At 34.0% G+C, this 24,919-nt stretch overlaps 12 protein-coding genes and 5 pseudogenes across 17 annotated transcripts, besides 2 other annotated features; 8 read left to right on the forward strand and 9 right to left on the reverse strand.

Moving 5' to 3' along the window:
* Window positions 1–20,259: part of a mobile genetic element that runs on past the window's edge.
* On the reverse strand, window positions 908–1,378 carry TVAGG3_0750960 (uncharacterized protein; the record flags this gene model as incomplete). The annotated part of the gene is made up of 1 exon (XM_001302768.1): window positions 908–1,378. One exon carries the CDS (start codon window positions 1,376–1,378, stop codon window positions 908–910), a length of 471 nt encoding a protein of 156 aa, XP_001302769.1.
* Window positions 1,408–2,980, reverse strand: TVAGG3_0750970 (annotated as a pseudogene). The gene has a single exon. A coding segment is annotated over exon 1 (1,573 nt).
* Window positions 3,488–3,747, forward strand: TVAGG3_0750980 (uncharacterized protein; the record flags this gene model as incomplete). Its single annotated transcript, XM_051245250.1, has 1 exon — window positions 3,488–3,747. A coding segment is annotated over one exon (260 nt), but the record flags the coding sequence as incomplete, so codon positions are not given.
* TVAGG3_0750990 lies at window positions 4,064–4,624 on the forward strand (annotated as a pseudogene). Its single transcript has one exon. A coding segment is annotated over exon 1 (561 nt).
* TVAGG3_0751000 (organellar and viral DNA polymerase type B) lies at window positions 5,296–5,871 on the reverse strand (the record flags this gene model as incomplete). The annotated part of the gene is made up of 1 exon (XM_001289927.1): window positions 5,296–5,871. One exon carries the CDS (start codon window positions 5,869–5,871, stop codon window positions 5,296–5,298), a length of 576 nt encoding a protein of 191 aa, XP_001289928.1.
* TVAGG3_0751010 (organellar and viral DNA polymerase type B) lies at window positions 6,685–8,282 on the reverse strand (the record flags this gene model as incomplete). The annotated part of the gene is made up of 1 exon (XM_051245251.1): window positions 6,685–8,282. A coding segment is annotated over one exon (1,598 nt), but the record flags the coding sequence as incomplete, so codon positions are not given.
* TVAGG3_0751020 lies at window positions 8,346–9,184 on the reverse strand (annotated as a pseudogene). Its single transcript has one exon. A coding segment is annotated over exon 1 (839 nt).
* Window positions 9,275–9,748, forward strand: TVAGG3_0751030 (uncharacterized protein; the record flags this gene model as incomplete). Its single annotated transcript, XM_051245252.1, has 1 exon — window positions 9,275–9,748. One exon carries the CDS (start codon window positions 9,275–9,277, stop codon window positions 9,746–9,748), a length of 474 nt encoding a protein of 157 aa, XP_051091839.1.
* Window positions 10,355–10,765, reverse strand: TVAGG3_0751040 (organellar and viral DNA polymerase type B; the record flags this gene model as incomplete). The annotated part of the gene is made up of 1 exon (XM_051245253.1): window positions 10,355–10,765. The coding sequence occupies one exon, from the start codon at window positions 10,763–10,765 to the stop codon at window positions 10,355–10,357; it is 411 nt and encodes a 136-aa protein (XP_051091840.1).
* On the reverse strand, window positions 10,970–12,055 carry TVAGG3_0751050 (integrase core domain containing protein family; the record flags this gene model as incomplete). The annotated part of the gene is made up of 1 exon (XM_051245254.1): window positions 10,970–12,055. The coding sequence occupies one exon, from the start codon at window positions 12,053–12,055 to the stop codon at window positions 10,970–10,972; it is 1,086 nt and encodes a 361-aa protein (XP_051091841.1).
* TVAGG3_0751060 lies at window positions 12,096–14,044 on the reverse strand (annotated as a pseudogene). Its single transcript has one exon. A coding segment is annotated over exon 1 (1,949 nt).
* TVAGG3_0751070 (uncharacterized protein) lies at window positions 15,007–15,771 on the forward strand (the record flags this gene model as incomplete). The annotated part of the gene is made up of 1 exon (XM_051245255.1): window positions 15,007–15,771. The coding sequence occupies one exon, from the start codon at window positions 15,007–15,009 to the stop codon at window positions 15,769–15,771; it is 765 nt and encodes a 254-aa protein (XP_051091842.1).
* TVAGG3_0751080 (uncharacterized protein) lies at window positions 16,035–16,649 on the reverse strand (the record flags this gene model as incomplete). The annotated part of the gene is made up of 1 exon (XM_051245256.1): window positions 16,035–16,649. The coding sequence occupies one exon, from the start codon at window positions 16,647–16,649 to the stop codon at window positions 16,035–16,037; it is 615 nt and encodes a 204-aa protein (XP_051091843.1).
* Window positions 17,977–18,858, forward strand: TVAGG3_0751090 (uncharacterized protein; the record flags this gene model as incomplete). Its single annotated transcript, XM_051245257.1, has 1 exon — window positions 17,977–18,858. The coding sequence occupies one exon, from the start codon at window positions 17,977–17,979 to the stop codon at window positions 18,856–18,858; it is 882 nt and encodes a 293-aa protein (XP_051091844.1).
* TVAGG3_0751100 lies at window positions 19,147–19,579 on the forward strand (annotated as a pseudogene). The gene has a single exon. A coding segment is annotated over exon 1 (433 nt).
* TVAGG3_0751110 (uncharacterized protein) lies at window positions 19,734–20,054 on the forward strand (the record flags this gene model as incomplete). The annotated part of the gene is made up of 1 exon (XM_001302764.1): window positions 19,734–20,054. One exon carries the CDS (start codon window positions 19,734–19,736, stop codon window positions 20,052–20,054), a length of 321 nt encoding a protein of 106 aa, XP_001302765.1.
* A 701-nt stretch (window positions 20,260–20,960) lies between the features above and the next one.
* Window positions 20,961–23,980: a mobile genetic element.
* Window positions 21,678–23,126, forward strand: TVAGG3_0751130 (MULE transposase domain-containing protein; the record flags this gene model as incomplete). The annotated part of the gene is made up of 1 exon (XM_001302763.2): window positions 21,678–23,126. The coding sequence occupies one exon, from the start codon at window positions 21,678–21,680 to the stop codon at window positions 23,124–23,126; it is 1,449 nt and encodes a 482-aa protein (XP_001302764.2).
* Window positions 23,981–24,919: the final 939 nt, after the last annotated feature.

Consider the following 24,919-nt stretch of genomic DNA (forward strand, 5'->3'; position numbering starts at 1 on the left):
TAACACTTTACGAAACCGTTAACGTATATTTTACAACACAAACGACAACACTAACTTAACCTTAAATATTTACAAAGCCGCCAACCACTTCACCTCACTAACGTTTTCACAAACGACTTCACTACTGTAAAAATAAACGTTCTCACTTACAAAAGTATTGCAACTCCTCCCATTGCTGTGCTTCATATAACAGCTCATAATCTTCTGACTCACTTTCTTCTTCATATAGGTCAAAATCACTGTCATAGTTTATACCTGTAAGTTTTGTCAAAGCTAATGAAACACGCTTACCGTTTGTATCGTATGCTTGTATAAACTTTCCATTATGCTTGTAGTCATAAACGCTCAAACTAACTTTACCCTTTCTCCCTCGTATCTGATAGAATGTATTTTCACGAGGAACGAAGAACAAATTCTTGAACTCATGACCGTTGTAGTTTGTTATCTCAATAGTTTTCGTCATTTATATAAAAATAAACTTAAAAATAAACTTAAAAATAAACTTAAAAATAAATGATATCACCACTCCCACACGTATGAAAACATCCATTTAAATTTAGGTGAAGTGGTGAGATCTCACCTCTTTTTTCACCTCTTTTTTCACCCACTTGAATTCATTACTTTATAACTCTCTTCCTTTCTCCAACTCTTCTAACTTCTTCCTAAGTTCAGCAATGTTGTCCTCATGTAATTTAATCTTTCTCAAAATTCCTTCTTTATCTAATGGTTGCTTTATCTTTCTAAACTGAACTCTACCATCTTTCATAGTATGAATGTAAAAACCTTCTGGAATAGTTCCTGATTTAAGGTATTCTACCAAAAACTTTTGTTTCATTGCTTCAGTGACTTTATTTGTCATTTCAATCAAATAAAAATTTTAATATTAAATAAAAATAACGTTATTTTTTCAGTAAGGAAACGCAGGAGTTTTACGATTTATTTGTGGTGTAGGTTCTGGTTTAAATGTTGGAGTCGGTTTTGGAGTTGACTTTTGAACAGGAGTTTGTAATTCCATAGGTTCAGGAGTCATTGAAGGTGTTGTTTGTGAAGGCGTTGGTTTTGACGTTGGTTTTGGCGAAGGTGTTGGAGTTTGTTTAACTTTAGCTACTTCAGTATTATTTACAACATTTGCTTTATTTCTTTTCAACATCATTACTGCTCCTGCTGTAGCTAGCAAACCTAGTGGGAGACCATATTTTATATAAGAACTTGACCAAATGCTATTTTTGACAGGAGCTGGTGGAACACCTAACCTTGGTGAGACTGCTCTTTGCCATTGTGCAGCTCGTAAGAAATATTCAATAGGTGCTCCATAATCGTTTGGTAAAGTTTGTTTCATAGATGGTGAAGGTTCACGAGAGCTTGATGAAGAACTCATTTATAAGCTTTAAAATAAACGTTCATCCTTTATTCCTCACTGTCGTCCGTAGCTAAGTTATAGTCGTCAAGTCTTATTATTGGTATGCCTGACTGTCTTACTTGTATTGCAAAGCAACAATCCCTCATAAATCCAATAAGTGGCTTTGGTACATTTTCAGTTGCTAGTTCAATAGGTCCTTTAACAGTCAATTTGTATGTTATCGGAGCAGTAGATGTTTGACCTTGCTGGAAGCAAAAGTCCACTTCTGTTGGAAAACCACATAAGAAATGTGTGTTGTCATAGCTATCCCATTTATGTTCCACACTACCATCATCCACCAATGACCTCATAACATCTTCATTAAATCCTATCATATCATTGTTTGTATTGCAAGCGTTCGCAACCATTTCATAAAATACAGGTCCATATGATTTTTCAGGTTCTGCAGGCATATTTCCATAAGCTCCCATGGAAAGCTGAAGATATTTAAACTTAGGGTTCTCAAAATTAACATAATAGTTGTCTTTCTTTCTAAATAGTGCCCAAATACTTTTAACATTAATAGGCGTATAAGCTGCTGTAAATGTTGCACTTGAACTATCTGTATTCTTTGAGAATGAACCGTCCATAGGAATCCAATCCATAACTTTAACAGGAAAACATAAAGCCTCGTTTGTATAATGTTCTACAAGTTCTGTATAAATGTTAGGGTCTAAAGAGAATGACTTTGGATGAATGAAACATTCATTAAAATCCATCTTTGTTCGAAATAGTTGCTGGTTACAGTTGTAATAGTAACTGTTCCACTAGCTTCTACTGCCTTCGTTATCATAGTGAATGGTTCATTCCATGGAACAAATTTATTTGTCGGTGGATTTGAATCTGAAGCAAATGCAACTTTAAGAGTTGGATTGAAAGCAATGATATCATTTACAGATATAGATGTGCATTGTAAGGCGTCGCTACTGAACTTTACTTTAAGCTGAATGTTCCTGCAAAATGCGGAATAAATCGAATAGCTTCTAATGGAAGGAATCTTCTAACAGGAATTCTTAAACGAAGCTTAAAATCAAATGATTTTCCTGCTGTAATTGGACCACTAACAATTTGTCCTGTTCTGCATGTTCCCGAATGACTCCATACATCTTCATGTCGAGTCTTTGAGAAAACATCTACTTTCTTTATTTGTTCGGTAGTTTGTGAGTTTGAAGTTATATATGCTTCTTCTCGTGCGTTGTCTTGAGAATATACGATACGACCATTTGCAAGGATTTGATATCCAGCAACTGCATAGAAAGCGTCATCGAAACCAATCCAAAATCCTGGTGGGTTTGTTTTATTGGAACCTGAACCAATTTCTTTATCTACAATAAATTGACCTTCCATTTTATACGTAATGAATGTATTGTAAAGGTCCAACATATTTTCACCAGGAGGTGAGAGATTGAATGTTACCCATGTGTTATCTTTAGCAGTTCCAGGTTGTGATGGAATCTTTGCGTCAGAATATTTTCTATTAGTGTCACCAATTTGAACTGCATTGTCTATGATATCGAAATATGAGCGAATCTGATGAATATGCTCTGCTGGAGTAAATTCGTTTAGCTGTTCGTTCTGCATGTATTTACTTCAGATAAAAATATCTATTTACTTCATTATTCTCACTCTTCTTCTTGGCATTCGTGGTGGAAGTTGTTTCTTGACATTTTCAATGAACTGTACATTCTCTTTTGTCTCAACTTCTTTCACTGGCGGGTCAGGGTTCTTTGACTCGGTTTGTTTTTCAATGAAATTCACGAACTTTGCAATAAGCTCTTGGTTCGTTATTGAAAGTACATCTGGCTTCTTTTCTTCTGGTTCTTTGACTTTTCAGTTTGAACAGAAGGTTTTAACATGGGCTTCGTGGACTTCACCCTTGCCATGCACCTTAATGTTGTCTCTTTCTGCATTCGCTAATGGAACCTTTCTTTTTCTTACGTATATTTTACCATCTTTACTCTGACTTACGTAATAGAAAGGATGTTGTATTCCTCTTGCGTCATTTAATATAATAGACTCTCGTTCTGATTTTGACAAGCTCATTTTACATCGGTTAAAGTTTTAATTTTGTTTTTTATCTGCAGTCAAATGACTCAGACAAGCCCTACGGACAAGACCCAAGGGGTCATAGATGTTGAAGCATTGAAGAAAGAAATTCGTGAGCAAATTTTATCCGAACTGAAGGAACAAAAACAAGAACAAAAGCCAGAGAGACCAAAGAGAAAACTTAGTGAAAAACAACTTGCTGCATTAGCTGCTGGAAGACAAAGAACCCAAGACTACTGGCGAAAAAAGCTAGAGAAGAAGCTGAAGCAAAAGCTAAAGAAGCTGAAGCAAAGAAAGAGTAAATGGTTTATTTTTATCGAATTAAATGTATAGACAAATACCTTTATCTGTTGCGTTCAGTAGTGAAAACCCTGACGTCAAAATAAAGGGGAACAGAGTAACGTTTAAGTTTCCAACAGACTGGATTGTGAACATAAATGAAGAGAAGTACATTGGCATAACATCTATGTATATAACACGTGCTTTCAGAAAGGTTGACTTTATACTTCAAGTCGAGATAGAAAATGACGAACAGTCTTTAAGCGCCCAAAACATTCACATATACAAATACTTTAAGGACGATACAACATTGTTGCAATGTATGATTTCATTTAATGAATGTTCGAGAAAAAGTTAACATTGAAGTACAAACTTTACAGCCTTTACGTGAGTTTCTTGCACAACTGAAAGAAGAAGGTAGTCGGCCACAACTTATAGACTTTCATTATGAATTTAATGAAAATGAAGATGGAACTCATGACTGTCAGTTTGTTGTATTCACCATTCAATGAAGTCGCTAAAAAGAAAGAAAATCCATTACGTATAAGATTTCAAATCTCTGAACCCAATGAAGACTTCAAGAATGTTTTCAATTATGATGCAATGCTTCCGAGGAAAAATGAATTTTTCCAAAGATTTAACACCGGCATTTGGGATAGAAAGCAAGCTATATTATATTCAAACTTAAGTAAGGGAGTTGAAAATGAGTTCATTGGTCATACAAGAACTTCACCACTTCCTAACCCTAAATACTATAAATTAACTGGCTTCAATCGTGAGTTTTGGATAGACATGTTCTCCACACATGACCATAACTGCCCAGTGTTCTTGCCTCCAGATGGGAAGGACTGTCTCTACATTGAAGCACAACTCTTAAACTCTACCATCGCAGTATTGTAAAATCTACGCTAGTTTTATTTTTTCTGAAAATTTTTATTTGAGTGAAAGGCATGGAAGGTGAAGACGTTTGGGAAACACTTGTTGCTGACAACGACTATGAAATTAACACAGAATATCCACACAATATTAGGAAAAAATCTACAGGAAAAATTGTGAGTGAATGGATGAGCGATGGATATTATAGGTTATGTTTAAACGGTCAAAAATACTTCAAGCACAAACTTATAGCAGAACAATTCATACTTAACCCAGACAACTTACCTCAAGTAGACCATATAAATCATATACGAACAGACAATAGAATAGAAAATTTAAGATATGTAACATCACAACAAAACAATAAAAACAGATGTAAAGCAAATGGTATAAATTATAACTATGCAGATGAAATTGGTGAAAACTCCATTGAAGTTAAAACATATGGAAAACATGAGTTCGATGATTTATACTATGACCCAGAACAAGACCTCTTCTATTTCTTTAATGGAATTCGCTATAGAGAGCTTCATGTAATGGAAAACAATAAATGTGGAACTCTGTATGTAAATGCATGGACTGTAAAAGGAAAACTTACAAAAATTTCATACAGTGCATTCAAACGTCAATATAATCTTATATGACCTCACTGCTGACAAAAATAAATGACCTCATTATTTTTCTCATTCATGACCTCAGAACTTCAACTTACGAATAAAGCTTGTTTTAGTCTGAATAGAAAAGTTAAACTTTTCAGCAAAGCAAGGACTAGAAGACTTACATAAGTCGAATGCAATCTCTTGACCGTCATAAAGTGCTTTATATAACTTCATAACACTGAACTCAGAGTCTTTGTCAAATTTTCCTTGCGGAACCATTAAACCTTTATCTTCATCATAGAAACATTGAACAGAGTCAGGAAACATTTCATTAGCGGTTAAAGCAATAACATCTTGCTTCACGCCTTTCATTCTGCAGTGAAATGCAACTTCATTTAAATCATTCGTGAGTAAGTCTATGTAAGTCTTCTTTCCACAAAATATTGACTTGTATGCTAAACTTTGTTTTCCAGGTGTTATTTCTGCGAAGTCACTATGAAACTGACCAAGGTTTTTACCAATGAGAACTCTTCCATAACGTTTCTCAAACTCTTCAGCTAAACGAGGGATATCTTCATTGTAGAGATGCATACTGTCGGTGTCGCTATAAAAGATGTCCATTCCTAAGTCTTCAGCAGTGCAAAACACTTCACACATTATTCTCTTCGACATAGATAGAATATTAACACCAAGTGGACAGAAGTTAAAGTGTCTGCAAATGCTTTTCGTTAGCTTGAAAATAGTTTTATCTGAACCATCCAAACCTTCGAACTTCACTATATGGTTGTAATTTCTTATAGCATATCTTATAGCATCTTTGTCATCTACTATGGTTATTTTTGACTCAATAGGAGATAGAATAGTTTTGCCATAAATACTGTTCAGAATGAGCTTTATATTTTCTTGCAAAGGATTTCCTTCTTTCTTATACTTTAACCTTAACTCAAACAACTTCTTTACTTCATCTCTTATTCTAATATCTCTGTTTCCATCGTAGTAGTATCCTTGCAACACTTCACATTTGACACCTTGATATTTTATGAGGTCTTGTAATGTTATATGGTCAACATACATGACAGCAAGTGTTTGAACTTCTGGGAACGTTAAGTTCTGGATTTAGTTCAGGGTCACAAACTATTAAAGGAAAGTGTCTATGTATTCCAATCTCTGTTATCTTAATGAGAACAAAGAAGCCAGACATAAACTTTTCACCAATGGGTTCCTTTTGGTGTCATCGAATAAATGTCTCATGAGATACTCTGTGCTTAGCATCTCATCCTTCAATACTTTTGGAATTCCTTCTAAAGTATACAATCTTGCTATAGCGGATGGATATAATGAAACAGCGTCGAAGTCAGCAATGAGTTTCTTTTGCTCTTTTGTTTAATGTTATCTGACAACATACATCTTCCACCTTGAATGCATCTCGAAATAAATTCTCTTGGTTTATTTGAGAGGTCATAAAGATTTCCATTCGGGAAGTACACTCTGTTCTCAAATAATTTGTTAGCAATTGAACAAATACTAACGTAGTCATAAACGTTTAAATCAAATTCTTTCAATATGTCATTGCGGAACTTAACAAAACCTTCTCTTAAAATTCTTACATCTTGTTTACAATAAAATGAGCTATATTTTTCTAAGTCGAAATGGTTTTCATCTATTCTGCAACCTTTGATGGAATCTATGTTCTTCATGAATGTATCTGCATCCTGTATAAACTTACATGCTTCAGAAATGACACCAGTTCTGTTGTCATTTGCTAACAAAGTACTGCTGTAGTAGTTGTATGGAAATACTTCTTTCGGTCCTGTTTGTAAGTTAAACATAGCAGGAAATAGTTTAAGCTTCTTATTTATAACACTGTAAGAGTCTTTTATAATAATTGCCCGTCCTTTATATAAGCCAGTTATTTGCATTGTTCGTGAACCTTTAATGATGGGAGTTCCTTTCACTTCTGTCATATGTCTTAAGATGAAGTTTATATCATAACTGAGGTTATGGAAATATATTAAACTCTTGTCAGGAAGTCGTTCCAAAAATTCTGTTGCACAGTTCTGACCCCAAATGCTTTCACTCACTGAACCATCTTCACTGTCGTAACAGATGTTAAAAGCTTTATGAAAGCCATCTGTGCTACACTCAAAGTCAGCAAAGAAAACATGCTCAGGAATGAACTTACATTTAGCTTTATTTACTTCTTTTGACTCTGCTTTCTTCTTCAGTTGTACACAATACTTTGGAGCATATGTCAAATCTTTAAATGGTGCAAGGTTCTGTTTATATAAGTCAGTCGTATATGTGAAAAGTTCTCCATAAGAAATAGGTTCGAAATATTTGCACTCCCACAATGTTTTCATAACATCCCATAACGGTGTAGTTCTATCCATGCGAACTACATATTTACCATCTCTCTTTGTATAAATCTTCATCTGTTTCTCAATGTTCATTCCACCACACTCCTTCAAGATTTCTATATAGTTGCGAATGAAATATGTTGTCATTGGAAGTCTTTCGTTTAGCATGTAGTGGTCTTCAACAAGAAGTAGGTCAATAGTTCGAACAGTTTTACATTCTTTTGGTACGTATCTCTTTATTTCATTATGTCTTGAGTCATTGAAATAACCAATGGTAACATTGAATGCTATACCTGTTGCGTCAGAAATTTCTTGTACTTTACTTTGTGGAAAGTCTCTAACACGAATGACTTCTCTCATGTGGTCAATAGTCTCTCCATCTACTTCAGCCTGAATGCAAGCATAAACGAAACAATTGTCTTCTGTCATAAGTGTTGCAGTTCTTTTGTTCAGTTCATTGAAGATTTGGTAGCGTTCAAGATTTATAGGTAATGTGCAAAGATACTTCCAGAACTGACCGCTTCTCTTCTTATAAAACTTCTTTTCATCAAGGATTTCATTCCAGAAGTCATCTATATCTTGTTTATCTCCTGTTTGTTTAAGTCTGTTCAATAATCTTTTCTGTCTTTCTGTCAGTGTGCTTTCATCTCTATATGGTCTCTTTTTTGGTTTGCCTTTCTTTACATCTGACATCGTTAAGCCTTCATATTCTGTTAAATCATACATCTTTATTTCAGTAAGATTCTTTATGTTTGTCAAGAAGAAGTCATAGTGCATTTCAACAATACCTGCAGCATTTGCTTCTATCTCTGATATAAAGTTCTCCTTCAAGAGCTGATGTAGTAGTGTTCCAATATTATTGAGGTTTAACGTAGAACATTCATACTTTCCACAAGTTTATAACATACCATCCATCTCTGTTGTGAGTTTATTTTAATCTTCTCTAAGAGTCTCATGAAAACCTTACCGAAATGTTTGTGTAAGTAGTCTCTGTTTGGTTCATCTAAAGCTTCGATGTTAAAGTCAATGAGTCTATTGCCTGACTTCACATTTCTCTTCCTATTCTCTTCATCTTTCTTTAACCATCTCTCACCTTCTTTTGGTTTGTCGTCAATGGAACGAATGACATCGTTAGCTTTGCGAACTTGTTCTATAGCGCTCTTAAACATCTCTCTTCTCTGTTGTTTCAGTGTGTCGTCTCTTCTTCTTGTTTCACCAACGTTCGCATTTGTTATGTCAAACATCTCTTGACGAACATCATGTGAAAGAGCTTTACGAGTATGACCAACGTTTGCATTTGTTATGTCAAACATCTCTTGACGAACATCATGCGAAAGAGCTTTACGAGTATGACCAACGTTCGCATTTGTTATGTCAAACATTTCTCTTCTTACTTCATGAGGTATTGAACGTCTATGATATAAGTCAATAGCAACGTCATTTAAAGGAAATGCTCTTGCATTTATGAACTCATGAATTCTATCATAACTTATAGCACCATTGTAGTCATTGAGGATGTCAGCGAGTGCTTTTTTGTTTGTTGCGTAATGTTTTGCAACATCTATGTTAGCTTCTGTAAGAAGTTGTTTTATTTCCGAGTGTTCTAACTTAGACAACTTCCGATACATCTTTAGGTAGGAAATAAAAAAATTTCTTAGAAAAAAATTAGCTTAGATTTTTTAAGGCTAGTTTTAAAATATTTCGAACTTTTTATTTTAATGAAACACATGCAAGATTGCAAGTTCTTATCATACAATGCTCTCGCTACTGCCATCAAGAATGAGTTCAATGGTGCTGCAAACGTTAATGTTATCTTTAACAAGAAGTTTGTGAAAGAATCTAAGTTTGGTCAGTATGTCAGACCATTAGCTATTGTCATTGACCGCAAACGTTATACTTCACAAGAGTTAGCAGTAGTTTTGAAACAAAAGAGTTTCTTCGTGAATGTCAAAGATACTCATTATACTGTCATAAAGAACTCTAACGTTGACTTCTTCAGTATTGCTATGAATCTTTCCGAACAGAAAGAATATAAGAAAGGTGAAACAAATGTGAAATATTATCCTTCATCTCTGAAGACAATAACGAACAAAGATGTCATACAGAAGCTCCTACCAAAGGTTGAAGAAGCTTCAATTGACATTGACGAAGGAAGTGAAATGGTTGAAGAAATAGACCCTGAAGCTATTTAAGCAAAAATATATTTTTGGTTAGTCTTCATATCGACATTTTACAACAATTCCCCAATGTATAAACTTTTCATACGCTTTTTCATAAGTTTTATATACCTTCAGAAATTTTGCATAATCTTTAGAAGCATTTAGATATTGTTTAAATGCTTTATATACCTTCAGAAATTTTGCATAATCTTTTACATGTTGTTCGTTCTCTTCTTCTGTCATGAGTTCCGAATATTCTAAATTCATGTTCTTTCATATGAGATAAAATTTTATAAAAAAATAAAATTAGCTTAGATTTTTTTTACTCTGCTTGTTTGAAGTTGTCAAAATACTCTGTTATTTAATTCAAACCAGTCTTGTGGTTTCTTAGTATCTGGTGTAGCACATGCTGTCAAAATACTTTGCATTTGGTACATGTCATCTTTGACCGAACGAATGAGACGTAACTGTTTGTTAAACTGAACCCACTCGTATTCTTCACTTATGGCTTCATGAACGATAGCAGTTGTTGTGTTCTCTGATGTTGACATTACTGTCTTTACATACAAAATAAAAAAATAAAAAAAAATAAAATTAGCGTTATTTTCTATCTTGTATAAAAGACCAAAAATAAACGCTTTACATGTATTTTTCAGCAACTTCGTCAAATAATTTTATAGCTTTGTCGATCTCATCTACTTCAAACGTTTCTTTACCTTTTATGGGAGCACCATACATTTTCTCAAACTTTTCAAGTAGTTCTGTTTCAGCAGCTCTCATATCATTAACGAACACAACCTTAACTCTATTGACTGTATTGTCATATCTTTGAGTTATATTAAATGTTCTTCCTATCTTATATCTCTTTGTATTGAAGTCCTTCGGTTTCTGAACGATGTAAAGTAAGCCTTCATTGCAACGTTCCGTATCGAATGAACCATATGTTATGAAATTATATCCAACAACCGGGTCAATCCATAACAAAACTAGTGGTATAAGACTTTTGTCGATGAGATATGCTGTAGTTCCATGAAATCTTACCGATATCATAAGCTCAGGATTTCTTGTCAAAATTTTCTGAGTTGAAGCAATTTTAACCCAGTCGTTTGTTTTCTTTCCAGATGGAGATAAAATGTCATGTTGTCACCATTTTCAAAAAGATGTTAGTTGACCGAGTGACCGAGTGACCGAGGGACCTGGTTACCTGGTGACACCTAAAAATATTTTTGTCTGATTTACATCTAATGAAAAAGTTTAGAAGAATTTTCTTATTCTTTCTGGCATATTTTTGTCTTTCCAGTACTCCCGCTCTAATGGTCCCAGATGTGTTGGCTTCGACTCTCTCAAGTTCTTAGATGGTATAACATCTTCAACGCCTCCTTCATATCTTACTTTATAAGTGTCATCGTTTGTGTTATAGCCAAGTATTTCAATAACCACTCCTCGCTTTGCTTCGTCAATGGTTTTAGCAAGTTTGCCATTACTACTTTCGACTAATTTATGACGAGGGTAAAACGCTATGGAGTCGTCAGCAGCTTTTATAAGATATCCATTACCTTGCGTAGAGTCTACGATATAATAGTTTCTACTTAACCTTAAACGTTTCTTTGTCAATGGTTTGTCGTCAAGAACTACACGAACTTTTGTACCAGGAATGAGTGTAAATTGTGTTGAATTTCTGATATTTTGTGTTTGACTTTGTTTCTTTTGTATATACTTTTCTTCTTGTTGTTGTGTCATTGAATTTGGTGTATGTCCTGTTGTAGAGTGTGTTGAGGAATTATATACTTCGAGAAAATGTTTCATTGTTTCTTCGGTAAAGTCTCGCTCTTGGTTTAAATCTCTGAGCGTTCTTATGAAGCGATTAATGATACCTAAAATATTATGGTTATGGTCTTCAGTAGTGTAGTGAGTTATGTTATGCTTAATGAGAAAATCTGTGATTTCATTGCTGAGGTAAGCACCGTCTTGGTCTGATGTTAAAGTACTTGGGCTATGTTCTGCTACAAACTTTTGTAAAACTCTTAACACTTCACGAGTTCCTTTATTTTTCATTATATACGCAAAAGCTTTGCGAGTGTTAACATTAATGAAGATGAGGAATGGTTTATGTCCTCCTTTTCTGCTTTGAATGAGAGTGTCAAATTGGTATGCGTCAGGAGTGTTGGAGTAAATTGGTAAAAAGTAGTCGTAAGGGTTTATTTTTGTTTGATGTACAACATTTTTGTCAAAGAACCTTTTCACTTCAGCTCTGTTAGTAAATCCCCAACTCTTTGCAGCTTCATTGAACTTCTTAAATGACCTCCATGGATGTTGTTCGAATACTTCTTTCAAGCTCATTTATGTAAAGTTAAAGATTTTATTCTAGGCTCAAGCGCGTTCATTGAACGCGGTACCATGCGAATATAGTCACAAATGGTGGCATATAATCTGCACCCGAGCCTGTTGGATTTGTTGTGAAAGTGTGTGAATGATTTCCTGCGGTTCCACAGAAAATACCTGCGCTTGAATCTACTGGGTCACTTGAAATATCATATCTATGCATTCCCTGTCTATCCGAACCTGCTGCAAGATTTGTATAACCTCTTTTTGTTATTGAATGTGAATGACTACCTGTTGTGTTTGTAGTTCCTGTATGAGTGTGCGGTGGAAGGTTTGCTTCTTTAATTTTCTTCGAACCTCCTGTCTCCTTTGAAGAGTTAGCACAATACAAAAACCTGTCGACTATTTGAGTCCAAGTTCCAAAACCAAGTACTACTTCTGGTCTGGTAGAGTTCATTGACGTATAAATAGAACCTATAGGATATACTGTTTGAAGTATTTCTGTCTTTAATGTTTGAAGCTCTGTTTTGTCTGCTTTTTTATCATATAAATCTTGAGCAGTGAATTTAACTTTTTTTTCATCCTCCATGACAAAAACATTTCTACATCTAATGTATTTCATCGTCGTTATGTCTTCCTCCGATGTTAAACCTTGTGGAAAGTTAGGAGGTTTCCAATATAATGCATCCCCACCAGTTCCTTCAACCGTTCCTTCAATACTTTCTATACCAACAGTTGCGAAGAAATCGTGTGTATGGTTCTTATCTGCCTTCTTATCTAACATTGCTGGTAGTTCATGTGTTTCAAAGTTTCTGACATGACCTTCAATGTTCATACATTTACTATTTAAGGAGTTTAGTGTATCTTTTACGCTTGTACTTGGATTCTCTAAAGGTGCACTTGAACCAAGGGTATAGTTCAATATTATGTCGTCTGCTCTAACAGTAGTGAAGGATTTATGTGTATGGTTCTTGTCGGCTTTACTGTCTAAAGAAGTTTGAAGTTCATTTATATCGGAGATGTTTGTGTTTGAGATTTCAAAAACTTGTTCATTGCTTCGAGTTCAACTTTGTCAGCTTTACTTTTAATAGCATCTTCAAACGTTATTTTTGACTTAACTCTCAAAGTAAATCTTGGTTCAACTAATACACCGTTAACAAAGAAGTATGAAGCGTATATTTCATCGTTATAACCAAATGTTTCTGGTGCTTTACCTGTGTCATACTGTACAGTACAGCGTATGTCATAGCCTTTAGCACGAATGAATTTATATCTTCTTTCATTAACATCTTTCGTCTTCACTTCTTCATCCTGTGTTAAATATCCATGGTAGTCCGTTATAATCTGTTCGTCTGAACTTATATAATGAACATGGTTTTTATCTGCTTTTTCGGCTAATTTCTCTTCTATCTCATTTATTTCAAGTTCATGCCTACCACCACCTCCCGAAGAAGTATTTTTCTTCAGCTCTTGAAGAACGTCCACTTCGCCATCTTTGGTGTCAATAATGAGACTTTGTGTTAAAACCTTTCCTGTCTTAATGGATGTTTGTAAAACTTCTTCTTCACCGTGTTCGGGGTCATGGTCGTCATCATATCTTGTGAAATCAGAGATGTTGTCATACATTAAGCATATCTGTCTCAAAAGTTCTGCTATTTGAAACTGGAACGAAAGATATACAGAACCTTCTTCATCTCCTAAAGTCAAGTCTGCTTTCTTAAGTATTTCTTGAATGTATGCAATGAGAACAGAGTACCTTGGAAAATATTCGAACAATATTTCATTTGCCGTTGGTTTTGGTGGTTCTTCTGGAGTTTCTGTTGTTTCAGTTCCTTCTGTAGGTTCTGTTGGAGTTTCTGCATCTCTTGACTTCAATGCTCTTGCTCTCAAAGACCTAAATGTTAGAGCACCAGGTTTTACAAAGGATTTTATAAATGCTTTAATAGTTCCTGGTAAGTTATTGTTAGCATTAAGTAAGTTCCTTATGCTTCCATCATGTACGTCCATAGCACTATGTAAAAAATCTATACTTTTCTTGTAGTCAGCAATAGACTGACTGTGATTTTTTAAAGATTTGTCAATACCTTTAAGCCAATCTTCATGCATGTCTGATACTGAGCCAAGAATATCATTTGCTTCCTTTAGTGTATTTTGTGCTTCTCGTAAAGTATCCAATCCCGTACGTGCATTGTTTGCTATACGTCTTACAGTATCTATTTGACTCCTTGTTTCTTGCATCCAACCAGATAAAGTTTTAATAGTATCCGAACCATTTGAAATGAAGTTCAAAGCATTTTTAACGTCATCTAAAGCTTCTTCACCAAGTACCGCCCATATCTTTCCGATTTGGTATTGAAGAACTCCATATGAAGCAGCTGTTAAACCAGTATTTATAAGGTCCCATATCCATGATTTAGCAGTTTTTCCATCCTTTCCATCCTTTCCATCCAAACCGTTTTCGCCTTGAGGTCCTTGTACTCCTTGTTTTCCTTGTATTCCTTGTGGTCCTTGAGGTCCGGTGTCACCCTTCTCTCCTTTCAGTTCATCTTTATGTTCGTTATAATATTCTAATGTCATAAGGTGTACATCATTACTGCTACCAGCAACGCCGAGAATTTGTTTCTCATTCATGACTAAATTCTTTAGGCATTTAATGTTGTCGTCAAATCGAAAGCTCTTTAACAATTCAATGAGAACATTTAATACTTTCACTATTGAGGCATCTACTGTAGAATTTATATATTGCACCGTTCCATCATTTATGATGGGAACCTTGCTTGTTGTAATGAATGGGTCATAAGTGTTAAAAGTATCGAAATCAATGACTTTTTTAGTCTTTCCATCGTCAATGACTAAATCATTGCCTTCAATGGTTAAAGTTGAGTTTTCGTTTACTAGTTCATGTGCTCTTCTTGCTTCATTTGTTTCATACGCATATGCAGCAATAGTCATATTTTAATGAGAATAAAATGTTGTTCTATTTGCAAAGTACAGACCCAAACGAATACGGGACAGTAAAGCTACAAACAAACTTAGGTCTTCAGAATGAAGCGCTTGCTTTCAGAGTTGTTGACTTCAATACTATCGCAACTTTTGTCATAACAGATGAAACAGATTTCATAGAGATTGAAATAGATGACAAAAGAAGTGTTTATACATTTCCTAACAGAGCTGGGTATAGAATAGATAAAATTGCTGGAGTCATGGATACTCTCATAAATGAAGAAACTATTGACAACATAGATGTCGAACTCTCTTCTGAGGGAACATTGAAGTTCAGTAGCAAGAAAGAGTTCAAGATAACACGAATGAGTCATAGAGTACAACTTCTTTTGGGTGCATACCATATGACATTTCCTTTGAAAAGTGTTGACAAAACGATTGAGATGAAATCTGTTCCATACGTATGTTATGGCAATTGTTTGTACATTGAGTCAAAAATAGCTAATGTCACAGGTATTTCAGGAGTTAATAGTAAAGGTTCAGTAGAATATAAGTCTTTCTGTTATGAAGTAAACTCAATGTTCATTCCAAATGTTCCTGTCATAGTAACTCATTTAGGTAAATGGGTTCGCATTAGCCCTCACAATTTGAAAGATATGCAATTCAGACTTGTTGACTTTCAAGGAGAGCCTGTAGAACTGAAGGCACCAGTGCGAATGACTGTTGAAGTTGACTTTTTAGAAAATATTAAATGCAACAGCTTACAAGAGAACTCAGAGCTAAAAATATAAAGTATGAATGTTATGTATTAGGTCATGAACTTTGGTTGTTGCTGTTTGATGAAACAAATGAGTTAGTTATGTCAGTCAAGAGAACAGAAAAATATTGTGTTAGTGAAAACTGCACCAAGTCAATAAGATTAGGTTTGCATTATGAAGATGAGTTCGATAGTGTTGAAGAAGTTTTGGACAGATATTACAAATTGCTAACTTGAAATTTTTTTGACTGACGGCGCAAAGCGCCAAGATGGGCTCAAAGAGCCCTCCTGACTGCTTTAATTTACTAAAACATATTTCAAACAAAGTTTATATTCTGTTGAAAGTTTTGTATATTCGTTTGAATATTTATACTTAAACTCAACTCCTGTAGTTCCTGGTGTTTCAATGATGCGGATGTTACCTATTTTCATGAATGGTGGCGTTTGACCACAGCATTCGATTTCAGGGTCGAGATAGTCAATGACACATTGTTTCCCTGTTATTCGTGATATAACATTTTCAAGGTCCTCCTTTGTTAGAATTATTTGGTTCTTGCTTATAAGATTTGTCAAAAGCTTCTTATCGTCTTTGAGTAAGATAGTTAGGTATAACTGAAGAAGGTAATGGTCTACGTTATCTGAAGGATTTGTTTGAACATTTGTGTAAGGGTTGTCGTTGGCTTCTCTTGAAAGAATTTGGTCCAGTGGTGGATACTCTAACTTAACATCTGATGTAGCGTTAGCGTTTGAAGCTGTGTTTAAATTCACCGACTTAAGTTCTGGTTCTTTTTCTTTCAAACACTCTGAACTATAGTTCTTTATGACAATATTGTTTGTCGTTCGTGAGTCAACATTTGATGTTGGTTCAATTGGAACATTAACGGCACCAGCTAAGATGGATTTGCTTCTCATTTCATATAGAATAAAAACCTTTTATATGTATGAAATGAACAATATACTCGACAAGGGTTTGAATGTAAAGCTAACGAATGAAAATATTGTTGAATTCACTGAGACAGGTGCTGTGTATAAGGATGCAGAACTACTGAACAAAAGAGCAAAGGGAAGAAGCAGGAATATGAACAAAGGGTGGAAGCCTATAAAAATTTATGTCAATGATGGCTCAGGAGGTTCAAACATAAAGTATGCAGAAAGTTATAGAGTTTATGCTCTCAAAGGTGAAAAGCCTTCATTTAAGAACAGCTATTCTAACGCATATCCTCAAAAGCTAACGGATGGGGAAGTGGATGATATGAATGACAGCAAAAATATTAACAGAAATGGCGACAGAGATGCATGGAATTTGTTTACCATCAGTCAATTGAAGGTTAAACTTTAAAACAATGTTGGTCGTTCCCATGGAATATTTTTGACTTTAATGGTATTAGTCATGATATGAATCTCAAGGTATGAACGAGGAGAGATGAGAGACTTATATGCTTCCCAAATTTCTTCAAAAGGTAATGTTATACCTGACTGTTTCCAAATGAGTTCAATGTCATAACGTGAGAAACCTTGAAAGATAACGAAGTCAGTTATGAGACGTTTTATGTTTAAAGCAAGGAAACGCCATGTTTGCATAAGTATTGCTACAGTTAAATGGTAATGTCTGACTTTAGTTATGATGTTAGCTAATGGTGAGTCTGCTTTTGACACTAAACCTTTTCCGGCGAAGTCGTCACAAACGAGCAGAGTGTTTGAAGGATACTTTTTGAAGGGGTATTTTGAAAGTTTTGATAGAATGTAGTTTGTAAGTCGTTTCATATCGTAAACTCCTGAGTATTGACGTAAGTGGTGTTTGTCAATAATTCTTTCCATCTCCTCAGAAGTCTTTTGCATTCCTGACTGTATGAACTCTACAATAGCATAATATTTTCTCTTACGTCGAATGTAACGTTGAAGAAATTCAATGAGTTCACTGTCTGGAACTTTAACGACTGAGGCTTGAACTTTTGACATAAATGTTTTCGCTGTTGAGTCCATAGAGTCTGAAGTTGCTGATATAATGATTTGGTCATAGTAAGAGTCATTTCCTAAACGTTCTGTTATGAGTATATGACGAATGAGGTTAAATGTCTTACCTGAACCCATCTTTCCACAATAGAAATACACACCATTTGAACAGAACTCATAGTCCTTACTGAAAGGAAGAATGAGAGAACTGTTGAGCTTTTCACTGCTTTCATTCATGTCTTCATCTACGTCATGTATTAAATGCTTCATTTTATCTCCATTAAAAATGCAAGTCAGAAATATTCAGAACATAGCACCGAGTCTAACTGACAAGAGTATAAAGATATACTATGAACATGTTATGATGAAACCAACCAAAATTCAAGAAAGTCAGTATACTTATGAATATCCAAGACACTGGGTAGAGTATGTAGGAGGTGAGAAAGCTATTGAAATAAGACAGGTTCGAAGTATTCCAGCAGGAAGAACAATATTATTGAAGAACTTTAATGTTTTGAGGTATAATGATGAAACAAAGAAGCAAGATAGTTTCCCTGTTGCTGTGTATGTGAACCTAGATACAGGAGATGACATGAAAGTTTTTAATACAAAGCTTCAAACGGTAGTGAGAGAACAACTGACTGCGGAAGGGCATCCATTACCTTCAGAAGTTACCATAGCATATAATTTTGAAACAAACTCAATAGATTTTAAAGTCATCTCTGCAAAGAAGTCAGGTTTTACATTTAATGAAGCAGATGTATATTCGAATGAAAACTTCAAAGCTATTGCATGGTTAGATAATGACGATTGCTTTAAGAAAATATTTAAATACAGTGACTCAACGATGTCAATAGATGACCTTCGTGGAATGTTACCATCGACGTTTACAGTTGAAGGCTCAGCAGGATTGCTTACAAGATTGTCAATTGGTGGTATTTGGTCTCGTGAGAACATTGTTATAAAATCCAGTATAAGTGAATTTGCTGAAGAATCTATATTATGTCTTTCAAACTACATGTATTCGCCGCCGAAGCATTATAGTATAACAAACTTTGTCAGTAAGTTTAACATAAGACTTGTCGAACCTTCTTCAATGAAAGATGTTGTGCTACCTAAAGATGGAAAGGATGGACTCATTATTGAAATGATTTTAATTGCATATTAAATGAGTTTGTTCTTGAAGGTCATTCATGATGAAATAACAGTTGTAGAAGATGTTAGCAATTGTTCAGATATTTTGAAGCGTATAGATGATATAAGAAATAAGTTTATGAATGAGAACGTTTATGTTTCATTGACTTTCTCCAGTAACGAGAACTTTTATGAGATAATATTGAAGAGAGATGATTTTAATATGGTGTAAATGGTAGCTTGGGCAGCTTTAGGCGCAATGGGAACAAAAGCATTAGCATTTGGAGCAAAAGCACTTGGAGCTTATGACGCAGTAAATAAAATGAGTGGAGGAAGGGTTTCGAAGACATTAGATGCAAATAAAGGGAAGATTGGAGGCTGGGTTGAAGAAGTTAAGATTAAATAAAATAGGACTCATAAATAAAGCATCCAATTTGGTTGCGACTGAGTCAGAAAATGCTTTAGGAAAGGATGATGAGTTTGCAAAACACGCAAAAGACTTTAATGACCAGATGAAATGTGAAACAATGCATTTAAATAGAGTCGATGGAACTAAAGAAAATGTTTCTTCTCCACCAGTAGTTCTTCCGTATGGTCCCTATGGAATGTATGGAAACCCTTACGAAAGACCATTTGACCCATTGACTGGTGGAAGTAACTGGTATCATTACGGCCGAAGAAGAAAGACAGTCAAGTTGGAGACAGACGTGAAGAAAGCAACTAAAAAGAAACCAAGGAAGAGAGTTATAAAGTAATGAATTCAAGTGGGTGAAAAAAGAGGTGAAAAAACGGGTGAGATCTCACCACTTCACCTAAATCTAAATGGATGTTTTCATACGTGTGAGGGTGGTGATATCATTAATTTTTAAGTTTATTTTTAAGTTTATTTTTAAGTTTATTTTTATATAAATGACGAAAACTATTGAGATAACAAACTACAACGGTCATGAGTTCAAGAATTTGTTCTTCGTTCCTCGTGAAAATACATTCTATCAGATACGAGGGAGAAAGGGTAAAGTTAGTTTGAGCGTTTATGACTACAAGCATAATGGAAAGTTTATACAAGCATACGATACAAACGGTAAGCGTGTTTCATTAGCTTTGACAAAACTTACAGGTATAAACTATGACAGTGATTTTGACCTATATGAAGAAGAAAGTGAGTCAGAAGATTATGAGCTGTTATATGAAGCACAGCAATGGGAGGAGTTGCAATACTTTTGTAAGTGAGAACGTTTATTTTTACAGTAGTGAAGTCGTTTGTGAAAACGTTAGTGAGGTGAAGTGGTTGGCGGCTTTGTAAATATTTAAGGTTAAGTTAGTGTTGTCGTTTGTGTTGTAAAATATACGTTAACGGTTTCGTAAAGTGTTAAATTCACATATAATGGGTAAAGAGGTGTGCAGTGCCGCCGTACCCATGATATGTATACTAACTTATACTGGCCACGAACACCCCTAAAATAATGAACATCTGTGTGCCAGATAAGATTGGGTGAAAGCGCCCAATATCTTACTGCTGTTTCTGGCCCGGCATGCTCTAATCGCGTCTTGGTGAAATGATTTTCTTTGAAGTATCTGCGTACTTCTCTATAAGATACATCAATTTGTTGTAATTTCAAACGTTTCCATTGTTTTGTTTGACCACAGGGAAAGGCCCAGTGGTCATGTATCACAGCAAGAGCTTTGATTTGGTCGTAGGGATTGACCCTACGACCTTTCTTGCCTTTAGGCAATGGGATATTCTGTAAGCTAAATTGATTTTGTAAAAAAGATTTTGAAACATCTAAATATTTGAAATCATTTGATTGAAGGGTTGGGGCGATGGGAACATGGGTGCAAGCTTCTTCCCATGTCATTTTACCTTCTTCAATCTGATTGGAAATACCAATTAGGTAAATTCGATCGACATACCCTTTGTAAGGATTCATTCTAATGAAGTACGTTAACAATCAAAATATTCTATAAGTGTCTAGTATGGAATTCAAAAGAATAAAGAAAATGGTAACGTAAATAAACGTAATATGAAATAATTTATAATTAAAATGAAAAAAAAGAAAAAATAATAAGTAAAGTGACTGGAAATGAAAATGAAAATCAGTGTACAGTTTTATTTTTTTCTCGCTGTGAAACGTATTCGGGGCGGCGACAAATTTGCCCAGCCAGTAAAGTATTCAATTTTTTTGCATTTTTTTTAAAGCTTCTTAACTTAAATCATGGAATGTCTCAAAGACAAAAGTAGCATACAGCATGTAAAGCTAAAGAAAGATAATCATAATTAATACCTTAATTTTTAATATTACGCATTTTTAGGTGCAAAATTTAAAAACATTCTAATACAATAGAGCAGTTTCCAAAAGTAGCATACAGCATGCAAAGCTAAAGAAAGATAATCATAATTAATACCTTAATTTTTAATATTACGCATTTTTAGGTGCAAAATTTAAAAACATTCTAATACAATAGAGCAGTTTCCAAAAGTAGCATACAGCATGCAAAGCTAAAGAAAGATAATCATAATTAATACCTTTAAAGTTTAAAATCTTGATTTTTTTTAAAATCAAATATTTATAACTTTAATACATACAGCTTAAACCTTATACTTGTTTTCTCTTGTGAGAAAGCAATCTTACAAAGCTAACAATCCTAAAAAATAAAGAATTAAAATTTAATAATTTAATCTAACAAAATTTCTCTCTTTATCCTTTTGCACTCTTTATATGCAACTCAAATCCATCATATAATATTCCTATAATACTCTTGCCTCAAACAATGACGAACAAACTGCTATTCTCATTTAATTACAGACCAAATCTATTCAAATTTCTGAATTTTTAATTTTCATTTCAATTTCAAATGGAATTAGAAGAAGAAACTATCTTTACTGTTATGGATCTTTGTAAATTTGGAGTTAAACAAGAAATACAAGCACAGTATGGATATGGTGAACGTGTCAGGAAAGAAAGATCTCAGATTTCATTCCACTGCAAATATCCAAAATGTCCTGCACATTTTAATGTTGCAATCTTGGATCAAAATAAATACAAACTAATCAAAATAGTTGAAGAACATGATCATTCCGCCCCAAATGACAAAAGTCAATATTCGTCTGTCTTTTATCGCAAATATTTAGAACATTACTTCCAAACAGATGACAATCAAAGAGCGATAGCACAGCTAAATGCATTCAAAGATCTTGAAATTCCTCTTACAGGTCCGTCCATTCCAGAGATGTACGCTCAAAAACCACGTGCAATCAAACGATTTGCAGAGAGAATACATGCTCTTCAAACTAGATATTCTCCTGACGATGTTGTGTCATTGCAAATCTTTGTTCAGACAGTACAAGAAGAATCTCCAGATGATCTCATTGCATTTGAAGTCTCAGACAATAATATGTGTTTCTATTACGCGCCTTTTGAAGGCAAAGCTTATGCGCATAGTATCAAGACATTTCATATAGACAGCACCTATAAATTGTTGCGATCAAACATTCCATTGTATGCATTTACTGGCAAAATCAAAGATTTTCACATTTTCCCTTTTTTATATTTCTTTTGTCAACCAGACACTTATCAAAACATTCAAGTTTGCGTGTGCGCCTATCTCAGATGGGTAACAATTGAGCCAGAATACATTAGCATGGACTGTGCTCCACAGATAGCTCAAGCAATAGAAGAAAGCATTCCACAAGCTCAAATACTTTGGTGCGGAGTACATGTTCTTCGTGCAATTCTTCGCAAATCAAATAAGTTTTCTTCTCAAGAAAAATTTGAACAATTCTATAATTTGATGAAGGATTTAGTCTTCAAATTAGATGCAGAACATGAGGAAGAAGCAAATGCTGCCTATGATCAAGTTCTGGAGTTGCTCGACACAGATCCAACAGCATCTCAATACTTTAACAGACAATGGCGTTACAACATATCAAGATGGATTGCTCGTGACAGGCGTGAAGGCGACGCAACTAACAATATTGCCGAAGCTCATTTTAGAACACTCAAACATGACTATTTTCCTGATCGAAAAAATCTCAGAATTGATGATGTTATTATAGAAATTTATACAAAAGTGATACCATCTTTCGTTATCAAACTCAAAATTGATCAAAATCCAGCAGATGACCGTGTCATTAGGATCATGGAAAAAGCAACTAACGCAGAAATTGATGTAAAAAGACAAAGAAAAATCGAGAGTATTTCAATGCTCAATAGATTGCTCAATGCTGTTAGTGATGACTCAATAGATCCCACTAAAATATATCCTACCTTGAAAGTATTATTACAAAGAACTCATTTTATTTAATTTTGATTTTAATTTTAGATTAAATTATTAAATTTTAATTCTTTATTTTTTAGGATTGTTAGCTTTGTAAGATTGCTTTCTCACAAGAGAAAACAAGTATAAGGTTTAAGCTGTATGTATTAAAGTTATAAATATTTGATTTTAAAAAAAATCAAGATTTTAAACTTTAAAGGTATTAATTATGATTATCTTTCTTTAGCTTTGCATGCTGTATGCTACTTTTGGAAACTGCTCTATTGTATTAGAATGTTTTTAAATTTTGCACCTAAAAATGCGTAATATTAAAAATTAAGGTATTAATTATGATTATCTTTCTTTAGCTTTGCATGCTGTATGCTACTTTTGGAAACTGCTCTATTGTATTAGAATGTTTTTAAATTTTGCACCTAAAAATGCGTAATATTAAAAATTAAGGTATTAATTATGATTATCTTTCTTTAGCTTTACATGCTGTATGCTACTTTTGTCTTTGAGACATTCCATGATTTAAGTTAAGAAGCTTTAAAAAAATGTAATAAAATAAAAAAATTTTTAGTATCGATAATCTGAAATATGTTGTTTACTTAAGCCGCGAGCGAAGCGAGTGGCTTAGTTTCGTAATTTCATACAATTATTTTTCGAATTTGTTCTTTTTGTCAACCGCGAGCGAAGCGAGTGGCTTTTTATTTTTTAAAAATTTTTTTCTTTCTTACTTTTTTTCCCTTACTTACAAATTTGATAGTAACTTACCAAATCTCTCTATCATATAATAATAAATTAATCTATTTTTTGTTTCAAATCTGACACTTTACATTTCTGACATGTAAACCTGTCACTTTTCACTTCACCTCACTGGGCAAGTTTGTGCCCCCCTCCGAAAAAAATTCTTAAAATTCAAAAATCCCTTAATTCATGAGGATTTGGGGAAAAAGTTTTTACATGAACATGTGTATATTATATGAAGTATATTGATAAGGTAAAAATCAAATTTTATTGCATATTCATCGAGAAAATAAACTAACGAATCCCTCAAAATTGAGAGGGTAATCCTCCTCCTCTCAAATAAACGTACATACGGGTGCACCCTTAAGTATATCAATAATGTTTTCTTAGTTTACATATTATTGATATTTGTATCATGCTGAAATGTGAGATCAATTCGATTGTATCATCGCTTATCTTGATGTGGTAAATTTTTGTCATTTCAACTATAAATGGAATAATTATAGGTTCAAAACGAACAGTGTAAATGTCGTCGAACATTTCAATGCATACGAATTTGAAATCAATATGTGTATCTTCTACAAGGTACTGATCAATGTATGATTTAAATTTTTAGAAAATTATCTCTGTTTTAGTTTAATAAAATAATATTGCGCGGTGAATTTGTATCTCAAAATTATGTAACTGTATCGGTAACAACTTCAAATGTCTTATTGACAAGATTTGTAAAAAAAAATCAAAAATATACTTGAGATCATATAAATGTGCTCTTCTCTTTATAACGTAAGAATTGATCAAAGATAACATGTGTACTACTGATTGATTTTGGAGGATTGCTATGATTAGAGACGATTTGATTAAATAATTCAATGAAAAATGGACTATTTGATTCATCAATTAGGAGATTCGATTGTTTGTATTCGATTGCACTTCTGCATTTGGTGAATTAGTTGTATCGTAAATCAAGGAAAGTTAATCATCTGCTGTGATACTCTTAAAAAATTAAAAGAACGAATTTTTTTTCTAAATACAATTAATGGCATCAGATGATTAGATTACTTTTTTAGAAATCATCAATCAAATTTGGCATA

This window comes from Trichomonas vaginalis, chromosome III, assembly GCF_026262505.1.
Source record: "Trichomonas vaginalis G3 chromosome III, whole genome shotgun sequence".
NCBI lineage: Eukaryota > Parabasalia > Trichomonadida > Trichomonadidae > Trichomonas > Trichomonas vaginalis.